Source organism: Hakea prostrata, chromosome 7 (assembly GCF_041222555.1).
Source record: "Hakea prostrata isolate BN-2017 chromosome 7, UWA_Hpros_2, whole genome shotgun sequence".
Classification (NCBI taxonomy): Eukaryota; Viridiplantae; Streptophyta; class Magnoliopsida; order Proteales; family Proteaceae; genus Hakea; species Hakea prostrata.
This window is the reverse complement of record NC_142606.1, coordinates 25,098,317-25,116,236: the sequence shown is the minus strand read 5'-3', so window position 1 is coordinate 25,116,236 and position 17,920 is coordinate 25,098,317. Positions and strand designations below refer to the sequence as shown.

The 17,920-nt window shown below is 38.1% G+C and overlaps 2 protein-coding genes across 2 annotated transcripts; both read left to right on the top strand.

Annotated features, from left to right (window-relative positions):
• The first annotated feature begins 8,030 nt into the window (after positions 1-8,030).
• On the top strand, positions 8,031-9,574 carry LOC149010777 (ferritin-like catalase Nec2). Its single transcript, XM_089162339.1, is given in 5 exon segments — positions 8,031-8,074; positions 8,076-8,145; positions 8,148-8,425; positions 8,523-8,748; positions 8,828-9,574. Coding segments are annotated over 5 exon segments (984 nt in total). The 5' UTR covers positions 8,031-8,045; the 3' UTR covers positions 9,209-9,574.
• Positions 9,575-16,130: 6,556 nt separating this feature from the next.
• On the top strand, positions 16,131-17,284 carry LOC149010776 (ferritin-like catalase Nec2). The gene is made up of 3 exons (XM_089164151.1): positions 16,131-16,504; positions 16,598-16,823; positions 16,904-17,284. The coding sequence occupies exons 1-3, from the start codon at positions 16,131-16,133 to the stop codon at positions 17,282-17,284; spliced, it is 981 nt and encodes a 326-aa protein (XP_089020277.1).
• The last annotated feature ends 636 nt before the right edge of the window (positions 17,285-17,920 follow it).

Below are 17,920 nucleotides of genomic sequence, written 5' to 3'. Positions count from 1 at the left end.
CTAGCTCTCTTATTTTTTTTTTTTCCAAGTTTTTGATTCTCAGTATGAAACACAAAGAAGAGCTCATGTTTCTAATCCATTTGATCTTGGGTGTTCAATTTGATTTCAAGTCCCACATATCTAACAATTCGAATTAAACTTCTCTTAAATTCTTATTCTTTCTTCAAGAACTAATTTTCTTTTTCTTTTTTATATAAACAATCCTTCCTTTTTTCTTAGCCATTTTCCCCTTAGTTCTTCGCTCTGTTGTCTAGCAGTTTACTTTTTTTTTTGTTTTAAACTTTATTTATTCCTCTTTCTTTTTCTCCCTCAACACTCTTACACCTTACTTTCTTATCTTTCTCTTTTTTTCATTAATTTGTAATTCCATTTTTTTCTCCATATTTTTAGTCAAACTGTCCCTATGTCTTTTATTAAAATGTTTTTTTCTTTTCTCACGTTCTTCGAAGACATTATGTTGCACAAAACTTGGTTCCTGCTACTTTGAAGCAACAACCGGTTGGAGGGCTTCCTGTTTCAACCTCACATTCTCGTGATTCCCGCTTCGGTTCAATTGATCCAAGGTAATAACTTATTTCTTATTTGTTAATTTTTTTTTATCTTAGATTACCTTCCATTTTGAATGCTGAACTGAGTCAACTAATTTGTCTGGAAGTTGCTACCCAAGAATTATTGTTCTTGTGGAACTTTTTGGAGATATAATATTCACGTGAAGAATCTTGCGTTCTTTTCCTTTTTTGTTCTTCTTCTTGTGGGTTTTCCTTATTTGTTTTGATGTTTATGTTAAACAAATTAATCTTTCGAGATTCGCTGCTTCTTTTTTCTGCTTTATTATTTATTATTATTATGTCTTTATGTCCATTTTGATCCTCGTGTATAATGGTGTTCCCAAGGATCTGATCACCTGTATCCCATCTAAAAATCCTTTTTTGTAATATCAGAGCAACCCAAACTATACTGAACAATAGAAATTCTATTATTTCAGTACAAAGAGTGGTCTACAAGTTACAGAGTACTTAGGTATTTTGTTCAGAGAATTTCCGAAGAGAATGTAATGAATATCATAGGCTTCTTTCTGTTTACGGATAGCTGTAGATCAGTAAAATTGCTCATTAACATATAATTTGCTAAGGGCGGTATGTAAATCGATGGCGAAAAGCCGCATTTGTTTTGTGCCTCTGTCTAATTGATTGATTTAATCAGAATGAAAAATTGGATTTGGAAAACCATTCGAACCCTTATGGTGTTGGTTTATCTTATTTGTTCCGTTGATAGGGATTCGAGTGTGCAATACAAAATTTTGCCTCTTTGGTCCCCAACTCCCTTTTCTGTTTTAAAATGTCCGAGCTAAATCATATACAACCATTCTATTGCAGATGGATTATGGCCGATTAAAATGATGGAGCGTGGCAATCATGCTTCAGCCGATCTAGTTTTGATATGAAAGAGGTGCTCTTACACTCTTTTGTTCACTCTTTTTGTTCTTATTTCCCATTCATTGTGTTGCTGGATAGTTGAGTTGGTCAAGCTTTTAATACTTATGAGTGATTCATATAAGTGACTCAAATAGAGCTGATTGGAAGTCAAAATCCATCTAGTCAATCCCACTTATTTGGGACAGGGCTTGTTGTGCTTCTTGTTGATGATGATGATGAGAAATTAGTTTGAGTATTGAAGTCTAGTTTGTGTGTTAGAATCTAGTTTGTTTTGTTTTTCTTTATATAATTGAACCTACCCAATGTTGGAAAGGAGGTTTTAAATTACAAAGTAATTTTGGGTTACTGACTTGAGTGTGTGCTTCATGATTCTGTCCCTCTCCTGCAATTCCAATGCTCTATCTCAAAGTTTCCTCTCTTTTATCCAGTCCTCCATGGTAATGTAGTAATCGTTAGGATGTTCCTCATTGATCTTATTCTTGTCCCTGCTTAATATCCTGAGGGCTGGCTGTGGTAGTTTCTGTTATAACATAATCACCTAAGCTTTAATTTTGTTTCTGATTTATGCTAAGTGTTTGGTTCTGCTGTCAATATAATCTACAAAGAGTTGAAGCATTCCCTCAAATGTTATTATCAAAGAAGCCTATGAGAGACAGCTTAATTTTTTTCCAAAAGAAGAAAGGCAATCTAACTTGGGATCTTCGATTGTCAAAGTCACATGTTAAATATAATTCGATGATGACATATAGCATTGATTAAGAATAGTTGTAAGTTATGATTGAAGATAGTAATGGTTGGCAAAGGACGTTTTCTTTTTACAGGGAACTTCCAAAGGAGAAGTAGCAACTAGATTTGACATTTGGAGACTTCCATTAAAATTCTCTGAAAATGATGACTAAAGGCCAAGGCCGGCTGGTTTCCAGGTTTGTTGGTTGATCTGACAGCAAGAACATGATGGCTTATCATGGAGAAATGAAAATATTTGCCTCTCCACCACTTGAGATTGCTACAGTTATGGTTTGATTGTTAATATATCTGCATTATCTTAACAAATCTAAAGTTATATTCCTGGTGTTTGACTAACTACAGAAAAGTATTAGACTTTCATAATTCAAAACCCATTCACCAAACAAAAGTGGGAGTTGAACATTACAAGGGTTGACTCAGATTACATTGGTTTAAGTCAACCAAGACATGCTATGAGTTTTGCTACCTCTATGGTCCTCTCTGTTAATTTAAAAACTCCTAAACTGGAAGCTCTTGATGGGGCTTAATTAACAATATTTAAATGTAGAAGAATACAAAATTAAAAGTGACATTTGACAAATGCAGGTTCTCGCGTGGAGATGTGATCGATCCAAGAAACACAAGCTACAGACAAGGGTTGGGGTTTGAAGTGGTGGAAAGGGAGACATGGTTATGAATTTGGAGACAAGGGTTCAAGAAAGGCTGGTGAGGTGGGCTTAATCAAGGAGAGGTGCTGCTGCTTGTGCAGAAACAGAGGACAAGGGGATTATCTATGATTGATGAGGGAGAGGGGCTGGAGTTTCAGAATCAGGAAGGGAAGGTGCTAGGGTGAATTGCACTAGGTTGGGGTTGATTTAGGTGAGAAGGAAAGGGATGGGGAATGGCTTGGGATTAAGATATGGCCTTGGGATTCCACACAATAGATGGAATGATCTGGACTGGATGTTTGAATGACCTAATTGTGCAGTGGGATGGAAATGGAAATAGGTTGCAAGATTTCCAACACCACTTATCTCCTGTTCAGTGCTTTTGTACTTTTGGATCACGGATATGGGTGGGCTATGCGAGTGGCACCATTCAACTGCTGGATCTTGAGGGCAAGCTACTTGGAGGATGGAATATTGCCCACAACGGTTCTGTTATAAAAATAGCGGTTGGGGCTGGTTATGCCTTTACATTGGCTAACCATGGTGGTATTCGTGGCTGGAGCATTAAATCTCCGGGTCCACTTGACAATATATTACGATCAGAATTGGTTAGCAGAGAACTGCAATACAGAAAGCTAGAAAATGTCAAATTACTGATAGGTACTTGGAATGTTGGACAAGGAAGAGCCTCTCCTGAGTCACTTATGTCTTGGTTAGGTTCTGCAGCAACATCCATTGGCATCGTAGTTGTTGGGTTGCAGGAAGTTGAAATGGGAGCTGGCTTCCTTGTGATGTCTGCCGCCAAAGAAACTGTGAGGTTCTTTGGCTTTCTTTAATAACTAATTTTCTGTGGGCCATCTTATGCTATTATTTTCAAGGAAACTGACTACAATGCTGTTGTTCAAGAGATGAATTGTAGAAGTAGCGCAGCTGGCAGTGTCATGTGTTTGCATCTTGAATTGTTTAACAGTGCTGTTTGCTCTTGTCTGCAGAAATAATGCTGCTGAAGCCACAGAGTGCAAGTCTGATTGTTAAGTGTTAGCTCATCATTTGAGTCTGTTTGATTTTCTGTCAGTGTTGTGTTAACCTGATCCTAATGTTGCATAATTTGCTCATTTTGGCTTATCATGATGCTGTATTGTTTTTAGTAGCCTTGTGTTGTCAATTGCTTTCTAATATTAATTTGTTTGTTTATTGCTGAGAGTGGCTGCTTAGCCTTGCAGAGAGAGTGAAGACAAGAGTGGTTGGACAAGATCTAGCTGTTGATGCTGTTGCAGCCTCAAAATGTGATTGGATTATTCCTTTTTGTGTCGTTCTTCTTCTCTTGTTGGTGTTTAGATTAACATGTAACATCAAGTAGAGTACTACATGTAGTTTTTGTTGACTTGATTAATATGTATCGTATTTATTTTTCTTAAATTGTGTTCTTTAAATACTATTAGCTTTTTTGAATTTTCTCTGTATTCATGTATTTGTACTGACTTTCAGGAATAAATGTAATATAATAGCAAATATAGGGTATTTTTTTTTAAAAAAAAATCAACGTAATTGGTGGCGGTAAACCAAAAACCGCCACTAATGGGCAGGAAATCACAAGGGGATCCACATTAATATAATACTGAATTTGAACACTATTGGTGGCGGTTTTTATAAAACTGCCACTGAATAAAAGATAATTTGTGGTGTTTCCCTAGCTTGCCGCCACTAAATATGGACATTTAGTGGCGGTTTGTGTCCTTACCGACACTAAAAAACAATATAATTAGTGGCGGTTTTTTAGTTACCGCCACTAGATATACTTAATTCATTCGTGTATATCCAATTAGGGGCGGTATTTTCCGCCGGCATATTCATATTATTAGTGGCGGTTTTATAAAACCGCCACTAATAATATGTTACACGCGCGGTAGCTAATACCGCCGGTATTAAATGGCTGCGGCGCATTCCGTGGCGGATTTGTGGCGGTTTATAAAACCGCCACGAAACAAATGGTGGCGGTTTTTTCCACTTTTAGTGGTGGAAAAAACCGCCACGAAAACCAAATTTTTTTGTAGTGTTTGCCCTTCATTAAAATTAAGAAATCAAAAGAGGATGCTACTCCATTTATAAAAATCAGATTAAATGTCAATTTTACCCTAAACTTCATTTATTTTGAATTAATGAAATCGGCAAAATCCAAATCACATTTAGTTTCCCTCATTCACTAAACTTCATTTATTTTGCCAAAGGTGGTATGTTAAAGCGGTTAAAGATCCAACTTCCTTGGGGAGGTCTTGGGTTCGCACCCACTCGACAACATTAATATAAAAAAGCTCCATTGAGGATGTAAATCGTGGTGCGTGCAAGCTGGCTCGGATGAACCTCATATCCAAAAAAAAAAAAAAAAATCATTTATTTTGAATTAAAGAAATGAGAAAAAACAAATCCAATTTGGCTTCCCACGTTCACTAAACTTCATTTATTTTGAATTTATTTTAGGTGATACTCCCTTGAGGATGTAAATCGTGGTGCGTGCAAGCTGGCTCGGATGAACCTCATATCCAAAAAAAAAAAAAAAAAATTCATTTATTTTGAATTAAAGAAATGAGAAAAAACAAATCCAATTTGGCTTCCCACGTTCACTAAACTTCATTTATTTTGAATTTATTTTAGGTGATATTCAGTTTCTAATTTGAGTTGAATTCGATTTTCCTTCCTCTTCGGTTTCTATTTGAGTTTTATTTAATCATTCTTTCTTTATTTGGTGGTTTTTTTTAGAATAAAACGGATTATAGTTACTTTTTATTCCACAGTTAGTTAAGGGTACTACTGTAACTTGACAAAAGGGTAAATAATTATTAGGATATTTTGGGGTTTTTGAGAAAACATAAACATGCCACATCTTCAGTAAACTAACGGAACTTAACGGTAGGGGGCAATAGTAATTATAGACAAAATAAAGGTTGGATTAACAATTTTAATAAGTACAGGGGATACAGTAGTAATAAAATCAAAGTACAGGGGGCCAATAGTAATTATCCCTAACAAATTTTATAAGGGATCCATTGAAGATATTGAGTTAGAGAGGATAAATAATGAATATCTTTTTTTTTTGGTTACCCACACCAACTCGGCAAGTGGAAGAAATTTATTAATTAGAAGGTGAAGCCAAGGGAATAGAATTACATAAAGACTATAGTCAAGGAACGAAATTAGGCCAAATAGTTAAGCCATTCACCGACTTGACCCTCCATGCTAGGTGGTCGGCAATCAAGTTGTTCCATTTAGAAAATAAACAAAAGAGCATTGCATAAAGCGTTGCACTACCTCCAACATATCACGTGTAATGGGTACAATATCCAATGGAGGGGGGGGGAGTGGAGGTGCCCCCATTAAGAAGGCAAACGTGCTCACAACAATCAGTCTCAAAAATTGCCGAATCCACTCCTTCACCAAAAGTATAGAGAACTGTCGTATGCATAGCCTGAGCCTCAGCCATGAGAGTTGAAGATACAATACTAGGAGTAGAGAGTGCAATACTAATTGATTGATGTGACTTATAAATGGATTTCAACCATTTAATGTGATGTTGGGACACATGTCACACATCTACAAGGAAATGGATGGCCCATTTCTAACAAAGAAATGGACTGGATAAATCTCTCTAGGGGTTCCCAAATGATCTCGCATGATAAAACCACACCCTGAAGAGCCACTGTGCAAGTCATATGCAACATCCACATTGATCTTATAGACTTGCGGTGAGGCGGTGTCCAAGTCAATGTTGTTGAGGCCAATGGTGGATTAGTAAAGTGGTTAAAGGCCCAACTTCCCACCATTTGGGCGGCATTAATATTTTCATTCCCATCCTGGTATATAGGAAATTCCTAATAAAAAAAAAAAAAAAAAAAGAAAGAAAGAAAAAGAAAAGTCAATGTTTTTGAGTATCCATGTCAGCCGCTTACCCCAAGCGGTAAGGTAATTTGCATGATAATATTCCTGGGCCCAGTTGCATCTTCTTGACCCACCTTTATAGGATTGCAATTTATGTCAGCAATCAAACTTTTGTGGTAGGTGAAGCATGTATCTTATCTTTTCGTCTTTCAAATGATTTCTTTAACGGTTAAATGACAACAAAATCAACTAAACCTTAAAATATTCCCTGCATGGTTTTACTGTTTGCGTAGACGCAATCTTTCCCTTAAGCCTTACGAAAATTCCTATGAATTCATTTTTTTTTTAAAGCCCGAGAAAGGGATTGGTGAGATGGGTAACACTGTACAGCATACGGTCAAGATCGAGATCTCGATTGAGATTTCGACCGATTTCATCAAAAGTATGTTTCTAACATTTTTTGAAAATGGACAGTTGAGATCTCGATCTTGACGTACGTTGCAAGTGCTGTCTATTAATTACGTAGCACCCAAGCAACTGGTGAGACTCGAAACCAAATGACCACGTCTCGAAAGTGAAACCCCACCCTATCAATAGTGTGTAATTGTCCCCTAGCTCCCTATACTATAAGGATAGCAAGTCTGGACTCTTTATAAGGGTTAGGGTATGTTAGGCTCTCACATCACCCGGGAGCATATCCCCACACTGATGAGAAGGCAAGTACCTATTCGGATCTCATATTCAATGGGAAGACCAATGGTTACACTTTTTTAATTTTTTGGTTAAAAGGGAAAGGCAACTGTTTATGGCGTCATTACGCTAAACCTCACAGTTATATACAGTACTTAGTTGTATCTCCATCACCATCACACATTGAATGATTACAGACTTTCTTTCCTTTTTGAATCATTTTTTAAGGGGTAGTTAAGCATGTGGGGAAACAATTTGAACTTTCTCCTTTCTCACAGTTTCACAGTTTCACAGTTTCACGTATCCAATCGATTATTGCTCTGGGAAAGTTTCTCTGACTCTGCCATGGTAACGTGAAACCAGCTGAAACCCACACGTCTTCTGTCTATTCCTCCAGTTCAAACCCATCAGCTTCACATCCGATCTGGGCTCCACTTCTGTGATGTCCTTATCTGATATAGCAAGTGTTTTTCAAAATTGTATTAGCTAGTGGTCCTTGATTCTCTTATGAGGAAGTTCAAGGGAGTGAAGAAACTTAAAAACAAACATATATGTCAAAAACAACTGCAACGTACACTAACCCTATAGTGAGATTTTAAGAATTATCAATTATAAATATAACTGGAAACAGCCTATCTTTCCCACAGCAACAATGGCAATGCCTTCGATGTTCTGCAATTCCCCAGCTCTCAGTGTTGTTCATCATCTTAGGCGACCTACTCTGCTGTTGCTATGGTACCGGTGCTCTCTTCACTCGGGTTCTCCTGGGCATCCAGTATGTGGACCATATTATCCTGCAGATGCGGTTCCTCTTTATCCAGAAGACATAGATCGCATGCAATTTCCACTGAATCTTGAGTTCCTGGAAGCTGAGTTTTTCTTGTGGGGAACCCTGGGATATGGACTTGATAAGATCGCTCCCAAGTTGGCCATGGGCGGCCCATCTCCCATTGGTGCCAGGAAAGCCAACCTTGATAATCTCACTTGGTCCATTATGGAAGAGTTTGCACTCCAAGAAGTTGGCCATCTCAGGTAACTCTTTGCTTCTCTCTTTGTCTCTCTCATGTACAATTCATTCGACAGATCAACATGATTTTGTTTATTGACTTGGTTGAATATTATTCACTAGGGCAATTGAACAAACAGTTGGTGGGTTCCCAAGGCCACTGATGAACCTTAGCTCCCAGAACTTTGCCACGCTAATTGATGAGGCATTTGAACACCCACTGATCCCTCCTTTTGATCCATATCGCAACAGTCTCAATTACATGCTGGCTTCCTATATTATTCCTTATGTGGGTCTCACCGGTTACGTCGGAACCAACGCTTTCATCAATGGATACAAAGCGAAAGCCGTAAGTAGAAGCTAGCGATGATTTAAGACTAAAACCTAGTCAGGATTTCAACTAATTTGTTTTAAATGGTTAACTGTAGCTATTGGTGGGTCTGGAAGGAGTGGAAGCTGGGCAAGATGCAGTGATAAGAATGTATTTATACGAGAGAGCCCAGGAATTAGTTGAACCTTACAACATAACAGTGGAGGAGTTCACAATCAGAATCTCAAAGCTGAGGAACGAACTGGGTAAATGTGGAATCAAGGATGAAGGGATCTTTGTTCCACCTGAGTTGGGTGCTGAGAATCGTACTAGCAGTAATGTATTATCTGCAAACTATAACTCTCTCTCTTACCCAAGAACTGCCAATGAGATCTTGAGGATCGTCTACAACACGGGCAACGAGCACATTCCAGGAGGCTTCTACCCCAAAGGTGGCAATGGAAAAATTGCTAGGGATCTTCTTGAACACCCTTCTTAGTTTCCTTATTTCTATCTCCCTCCATTGGGTGATGCATGCATGCCAATTAGAATAAGATGAGGGGGTGGAGAGAGAGAGAGAGTGTGTATTCTAGTATTAAGACAGAACTAAGGATTCTAAAGATCTCATTGGAGGAGCGGTGATAATAAGATTTGTGTATGGTGTAAGAGCCCTCTATTCATGGATATATCATGGCTTCCATGTTTTACGATTCCAAGCTCTCAGCGGGCGGACCATATCATCGTCTAATGCAGATCCTTTCCACCCAACTGCCATTCTCCTATCCTCCACTCTTTTACACATTGGCAGGCTTGTGTCAGAGAGTTAAGAGGATCCACCAACCTACTCCCGGGAGAGTCTGGATCAGCTACCCTGGGGGGAGCACTCTCTCGGACGGCTTTACCACCATAAATACAAGCAAAGGGACCAGGGGTTGGGTTATGGGTTCTTATTTTATTTTTATTTATTTATTTTTTACCTGTGGGTCTCACAGGATTTGTGGTGGTAAAGCCGTCGAGAGCATAGAGTGCTCCCTTGACGGGGTGATGATCCGGATTCCTCCCGTGATCCCACCTTCACAATAGGGTGAGGCCCGATGGGGCTCGCCTGTCAGCGTCAAGTCCGGCATAGCAGGCCCCACCCTATTGTAAGGGTGGGAGGCGGGAACAGGGTCGGGGATCCTCTTCCTAGGACAAAGGATTCAAATTATGTGTCACAGTGTCAAACTCACGGGAAATGTGGATGGACGGTTGATAAGCATGCTTGGTGGAGAGGATCTGGACTCATCATTGTCCCAATATTATACCCATTTTCCAAAAGATGAGGACCACATGCAATTTCTGCTGAATTTTGAGATCCTCGCGTGAAACCCATCTCCCTCAACTTCTTCACCACAAAGTTGGTGTGGGATCCGTATCTGAATAGTAATAAAAAAAAATTAGAGGTGTGACCTCAATAGGTCTCACATGGGCCCACCCAATTTTGTGGTTAAAAAACGTCACAGGGAGGTGATACGGGCTCATTTAGGGGTGTCAACGGTTCGGGTTGGGCCGGTTTCGGGCTGAAAAGCACTCAGCCCAAACACGGCCCATTAAGAAAATAACGGTTTCGGGCCAGTTTTGGGCCGGTGCGGTTTGGGTTCGGGCCGACTAACGGTTTGGGCTAATGGTTTCGAATTGGGTTTACTAACGGTTTGGGTTTGGGTTTACTAGCGGTATGTTTTGAGTACTTTGTTGATGTGTGGAATTTATCAAAAGCATGTAAACACATATAAGCATTAAGTTATCTTCAAATCTCTTGTGTTGAATGTAACTCTTTTTTTACAAAGAAGTAAAAATTATAGAACTAATATACAAAAGAAATCTAGCATCTTGATTAATTTTAGTGGGTTGTATTTGCCTATTCTTCTTCCCCTTCTTAACACTTGTAAAATTGGATCAAAATAAAGCATTAAAAGATTTTCAAATGATAACACATTTGCTAAATATTTACTAAAACCCATCTTCTAAATGGCGAAGGTTTTGACAGGCTTCTTGTTTGCATATTCCAAAGCAAAACAATTAAGAAAACATATAGAAACTTGGGGGTTTTCTTGGCTTTTAGATTTATTTTATTTTATTTTATTTATAATGGGTTTAACAGGTTGGTTCGGGTTAGGGCTGGTTTCGGGCCAAACGGTTCGGGCTAGCGGGCTGCACATGGGCTAGCCCGGCCCAGCCCGAACCGTTGCTGGCTGAGGTTGTTCAGCCCAAACACAGCCCATTAAGCTTCGGTGTGGGCTGGTTTGGGCTATAACGAGCCGGTTCGGGTTAGGTTTTGACACCCCTAGGCTCGTTCAACTAATTTTCAAAAGTAATCAAGTTGGGAACATAAGTGTTCAAGCTACACTGCTAGCTGATAGTTTGAAGTATGGATACTTCTAGATCTTACCTTGTATACTTGTTAATCCTATAAACAGGGCGGAGTCAGGATTGAACATTGGGGGGTGGGGTGGGGGAGGGCGAATAATAAATCTAGATCACTTCTCCGTTGAACGAGCACTAATGTCTTTTCACCATACATATTACGTGAAACAATGCGAGACCCACTGTGGGTCCCACATCTAAATTATTTAGATTCCGACGTGGGATTCATATTAAAAATTTAGGTAAATTAATAGGAGGACTAAAATATTGATAACACAATTATAAGTAAATTATAAAAAATATATTGAAATAAAACAAAGAAGCCAAAATTGTGGGAGAAAAAAATTCAAGAAATCATGAAAGAAAAAGGTGGGAAAGATATTTTGGGAAAAAATTGTAGGAAAAAATATATAAATTTGAAGTCTATTAATTAAATATGGGAAAAACAGTTAATTTTTATAAATTAAGTAAACAAAATAATTCAATGATTATAATTAGATCTCATAATATTAATGGCCGAAATTCTAAACATCTAAGTAATAAAACTTAAAATTTAAATTGTTATTAGTAAGAATCGAAAGTTTTGGGATTCAAAAATAAATTAAATTATTACAATTAGAACTGATAAAATTGATGGCTGAAATTTAAAAATAAATTTAAATTTCTATGAATAGGAATTGAAATTTTAAGAGAAAGTTTTTAAAAAAAACAATGATTATGATCCTATAAAATCAATGGGGAGGTCTTGGGTTTGCACCCATGGGGAGGTCTTGGGTTCGCACCCATCAGGCGATGTTTCATTTACAAAAAAAAAAAAATCAAAATTTTAGGAGAAAGACAGAACAATGAATTAAAAAATTACAAAAAAAAAAAAAAAAAAAAGAATTCAATTATACTTTCTAAAAAGAATATTAGCAAAATCATGGGTGAGAGAGAGAGAGGAGAATAATTTGAGAAAGAGAGAGTGAATACCTGATAATTGTGGAGAATATTTAGAAAACAGCAATGTTTGCAAACTACTCCAATATTTTGTGAGACGTGTGAGAAAAAAAAGAAGAGAGAAAATAGGAAATAAAAGAGGAGATCATGAGAGAATAATGATAACCATCCGATATTGATTAAGTAAGGGTGTCAATCAGTATGGTTTCGGTAATTTGGTACAATTTCAGTACGGTACCAACTTTGAATACCGAAAATCGAACCGTATCGTACCGAAATTACATAGTACGGTATGGTTTTGATGTTTGCAAAAACGGTTTAAACAAGGTATTTAGTGCAATACACTTTTGGTACAAACAAACCCATGCCACTTTTGTTATTAGTTCATTAAGATCCTAAGGAAATTAAGATCAAACAATCGATAGAATTTGATATTAATAAAGACAAAATAAATAAATCTAATTAATAGAGACAAAACAAGTAAATCTAAGAAGCGAGTAAAAAGACGAAACGAAAAATTGAAATAGGGAATTATGGATAGGGTAAATGTAAAGTGTTTTAATTGTAAATTACATTTATATCCTTTAATTTGGTACGGTACCAATTCGGTACGGTTTCGATACATACCGACGGTATGAGTACCTAAAATTGGAACAGTACAAAAGAGATTCGGTTTCGGTATGTATCGTACCGAATTTTGAACTGTGCAGTAGGATGCGATTTTAGACAGCTCGGTTCGATACGGTTAAACGATTTTGGTACTCAATTGACACCCTTACCAAATAGTGGTATTTCACATGTAAAGTGAGAGAAATAAGGGAAAAAAAATATTGGGGTATTTTAAAATTTTAAAATACGGGGGCATGGCTCTCGGCCTCAACGTGGCTCTGCCATTGTCTATATATGTACTCTACTAATTCAATTGAATACGATATCCTTACATGGTATCAAGATTTAGCTTGACGTATGCCCTAAATGAAACAAGCCACACTGTGGGATTTCATAGAAAAATTTACTATTTAAAACTTTTTTCCACCCCACTTCAGATCCAACAAACAAAGAGTGCCCAAGGATGATAAATGGGTTGGAAGACACTTTGAGAGATGGGTTTCATAATACTTTTAAGTAATGGGCCTCAGAATCCTTTTAAGTGATGGGCCTCAGCATCCCTTTAGTGATGGACCTTAGGCTACTTTTGAACCAGGGGATATTTCTGAGCTGCATGATACTTTGCAAACTGGACCACATAATCCTTCTTCGGTTGATGGGTTGCAGGAAGCTTTAGTTCATGGGCCTCTATTGTTAAGCCCAGTAGAAATCCTCAAGTGTGAAGGCCTTCGTCTAGTTCGATTCATACTCAAACTGGATTATTATTATCTCAACAAAAAATACATTTCACATTTATAATTTCATACGAAAATGGGAGATGGAAAGTCTATTCTACACCAATGACTTCTGGTTGTTTCTCTTTCTCTTACTAATGGTTTTCTTCTCTCTAATGGGACTAAGTATCGGTGCACTATTGGAGCCTTTCAATACTTGGCAAATACTCGTCCTGACATTGGTTTTGCTGTGAATCGTATTGCACAATTTATACACCCCCACTGATGTTCGCTGGAGTGCCGTGAAGAGAAATACTTAGATATCTTCGAGGAACTTCTTCTATAAGTCTATTTTTCCTCGCCAGTCTTCTATGACTCTAATTGCTTGCTTTGATGTTGACTTGCATTGATAATCATCGATCCACTGCTAGCTTTTGTGTTTTTCTTGGTTCTCACATCATCTCTTGGAGTTCTCGCAAGCTTAATTGTGTCTCGCTTATTTACTAAATCAGAGTATCATGCTATTGCTTCAGTTGCTACCAAGTTGATTAGGTCTGTTCTCTCTTAGGGGAGATTGGTGTATTTTTATCGGATGCTCATTTGATATGGTGTGTGACAACATTGGAGTGAACTATATGACAGCTAGTTTGATTTTCATGCTCGTATCAAGTACGTAAAAATTGACTTTTACTTTGTTCATGATTTGGTTTCTTCTCGACGTCTTAGTGTCCGTCATGCCTCTACACTAGACCAGCTGGTTTTGGCCCAAAAAGAAAAAAAAACCATTAGCTTGAGGGAGCCTGATGAGCCTACACCACCAGCTGACAGTTAGGAGCTTAGATACTTCTAGAACTTACCTTGTATTCTTATAATTCCTATGAATACCTTGTATCATACTCTATACTAAATCAATTAAAGATGATATTCCATATAAAAAGTGAATCACAACATGCATGATCAGTTCCATCTCTAGCTCTCCATCACCTAAAGCTAGCAGTTGCAGCTTCGTTTCCTCTTTGTTTGTTTGTTTCTTACCGAAGAAGGGTTAGTTCTATGGAAGGATAAACTTATCCTGCAAGATACCTGCAAATGAACCCAGAAAAGGTTGAAGACGAATAAAGAAAACAAATCAAAGGGGGAAAGGTAACGGTTAGGGCTTCTTTGAACTAAACCTTAAAGATACAAATAATCAGTTCCATCTCCATCACACATTAAAGCAGTGACTTTCTTTTCCTTCTATCAAAAAGACTTTCTTTTTCTTGCGTTGTTAGGTAACTCTTTTCAAGTTTCCAAATCAACCATGATTACGCGAAAGCAGCTCATGAACCCACATGTCTTGCACTCGAGCTCGGTTCAAAACCATCAGCTGTAAGTCTGTAACACATCTTTACTATCCTGGTTCCGGTACTTTTTTTTTTCACATTTGTTTTAGTTTTTCCGTTGGTCATTAGATTTAAAGAGTAGAAACGTTCAAGGTAGTTGGGAACTGAAGATACAAACGTAAATGTGAAAAGTACTGCTTCTTCAATGAAATTTGAAAATCAAAAGTGAGATGGATCACTTCAAAGTTGTTAAAATGGCATCGATGAATCGATTTGGTGCATGTCATTATGTCAACTACTACTTAATACAGACAACCTAATGAGATTTTGAGAAACATCTAACATAAAAATACATCTGGAAGCCATCTGCTCTCCCACAGCAAAAATGTCAATGTCTTCTACGTTCTGCAACTCACAGCTCTCAGTTTTTTCTTTTCTTTTTTGGGATGAAAGAAGAAAATTCATTACTTACGACATATACATAATTCAGCAAATGTTTAAATTAGACCATTTGATTTTCCTAGCGCAATTCAATATTAGATGAGCCTGACTACAAAACCCATCTTATGGATTGGTATGACTCCAAAAGGGCGAAAAGTACAAGCTTTAGATTTCTTAACAATTTTACGCAACGATCTCAAAATATTCAGAGGCCATGGCTTTCTTTGTATGGGCAATAGATCCAAGATAATCAGGAGAGTCAATCTACGCCAAACAAATATCTTTGAAGAAACCTTCAAAAAAGACACTTTTATTTTTTTAATTTTTTCTGGTCATCCATCATCAAACCAGTCCTTGTGGCTTTCTTAGCATGGGCAATAGATCCAAGACGATCAGAAGAGTCGACCCACCCCAAACTAGAAACACATACACACTACCTCTTTCACTGAAGTTGAAAAACCATATTGTCTCACTTTTAATCATTTTTCGATTTGATTGCATAAAGGAGAATCTAAAAAAAAGGGAGAAATTTCATGGGCACCACACGATAATTGGTAAAATGCATGCCACCCTAAATCTCTCTCAAATTTGCATAATAGTACACCCCATTAGAAAATTTTGGCATGGAGAGATGAAGTTGGATAAAAAGGATTTCAGCTTATATGAAGAATAAGGTAATTTCCATATTTCCTCTACAGAGAATCGTCCCATGTATCCCTTGTCCACTTTCATGATATCCCTATCTGATACAGCATACGTTTTTCAGATTTGTATTAGTTTTGCTGGTGGCCCATGATTATCTTAGGAGGAAAAAAGTTTTAAGTAAGTGATGAAATGGGAAAGCTGCTGCTTCAACGGAATTTGAAGAAGAGGAATGATTATTTGCTACGGCATGATTGATGCATGACAACAACAACATCTACTAACCCAAGTGAGATTTTAAGAATTTTCAGGTATAAATATCCAGAAGCAGTCTATCTTTCCCACAGCAACAATGGGAATGCGTTCTATGTTCTGCAATTCCCAACTCTCAGTGTTGTTCATCATCTTAGGCAACCTACTCTGCTGTCGCTATGGCAGTTCTCTTGACTGGGTTACTACTGGGCATCCAGTATGTGGACCATATTATCCTCCCCATGCGATTCCCCTTTATCCAGAAGATATAGACCGCATGGAATTTCCACTGAATGTTGAGTTCCTGGAAGCTGAGTTCTTCTTGTGGGGAACACTGGGATACGGACTTGATAAGGTCGCTCCCAAGTTGGCCATGTGTGGGCCACCTCCCATTGGTGCCAGGAAAGCCAACCTTGATAATCTGACTTGGTCCATTATGGAAGAGTTTGGCCTCCAAGAAGTTGGCCATATCAGGTGACTCTCTGCTTCTCTCTGTCTTTCATGTACAATTGATTCAACAGATTAACATGGTTTTGTTTATTGACTTGCTTGAACATTATTCATTAGGGCAATTGAACAAACAGTTGGTGGGTTCCCCAGGCCACTGTTAAATCTGAGCTCCGATAACTTTGCCACGCTAATTGATGAGGCATTTGAATACCCACTGATCCCTCCTTTTGATCCATACCGCAACAGTCTCAATTTCGTGCTGGCTTCTTATTTTATTCCTTATGTGGGTCTCTGTGGTTACGTGGGAACCAACCCTTTCATCAATGGATACAAAGCGAAAGCCGTAAGTAGCAGCTAGCGATTATTTAAGGCTAAAAGCTAGTCAGGATTTCAATTAATTTGTTTTAAACGGTTAAACTGCAGCTATTGGCGGGTCTGGAAGGAGTGGAAGCTGGGCAAGATGCAGTGATAAGAATGTATTTATACGAGAGAGCCCAGGAATTAGTTGAACCTTACAACATAACAGTGGCGGAGTTCACAATCAGAATCTCAAAGCTGAGGAACGAACTGGGTAGGTGTGGGATCAAAGATGAAGGGATCTTTGTTCCACCTGAGTTGGGTGCTGAGAATCGTACTTGCAGTAATGTATTATCTGCAAACTATAGCTCCCTTTCTTACCCAAGAACTCCCAATGAGGTCTTGAGGATCCTCTACAACACTGGTAACGAGCACATTCCAGGAGGTTTCTACCCCAAAGGTGCCAATGGAAAAATTGCTAGGAAACTTCTTAAACAGCCTTCTTAATTTCCACATTTCTATCTCCCTCCATTGGTTGATGCATGCATGCCAATCAGAATAAGATTGGAGGTGCAGAGAGAGAGAGAGAGAGAGATGTATACTTGTATTCAGATGGAAATAAGGATTCTAGACATCCATTGGATGTGTGGTGATAATAAGATTTGTAAAATAATAATAATAAGATTTGTATGTTGTAAGAACCCTAGCGTATATATAATGGCTTGCGTGTTCTGCAACTCCTAGCTCCTTAGTGTTGTTCATCATCATACCCTATTGTGTGGACCGCATCATCGTTTCCATGCGATACCCTTTTGCTAGATGATGTGGACTTCATGCAATTTCAGCAGAATTTTGAGATACTTGTGTAAAGTCCTCCTCATTAATGGAGGGATTATGTTTGTTGACAAACATGTGGAAATTTCTCCTTCTCTCTCTCCTAATCTGTAAATCACTTGGAGACAGCCCCATTAATATGGACGGTAAGTCCTTTGACAAAATGGCAAGGGAAATAGGCAACGTCCATTTCTTCTTCTCCTCTCCTACTATAAATAGGGGTGGGTAGGTTTGCTTGATTGCAGAGAAACAAAGAGAGGCAAGCAAACCAAGTGAGAGGTAAGACAAGTGAAGGTAAGGCAAGTGTGG

Coding starts and splice junctions, on each gene's coding strand:
- LOC149010776 (XM_089164151.1), top strand. CDS start 16,131: ATGGGAATGCGTTCTATGTTCTGCAATTCCCAACTCTCAGTGTTGTTC. Junction 16,505..16,597: donor CAAGAAGTTGGCCATATCAG/GTGACTCTCTGC, acceptor ATTATTCATTAG/GGCAATTGAACAAACAGTTG. Junction 16,824..16,903: donor ATGGATACAAAGCGAAAGCC/GTAAGTAGCAGC, acceptor GTTAAACTGCAG/CTATTGGCGGGTCTGGAAGG.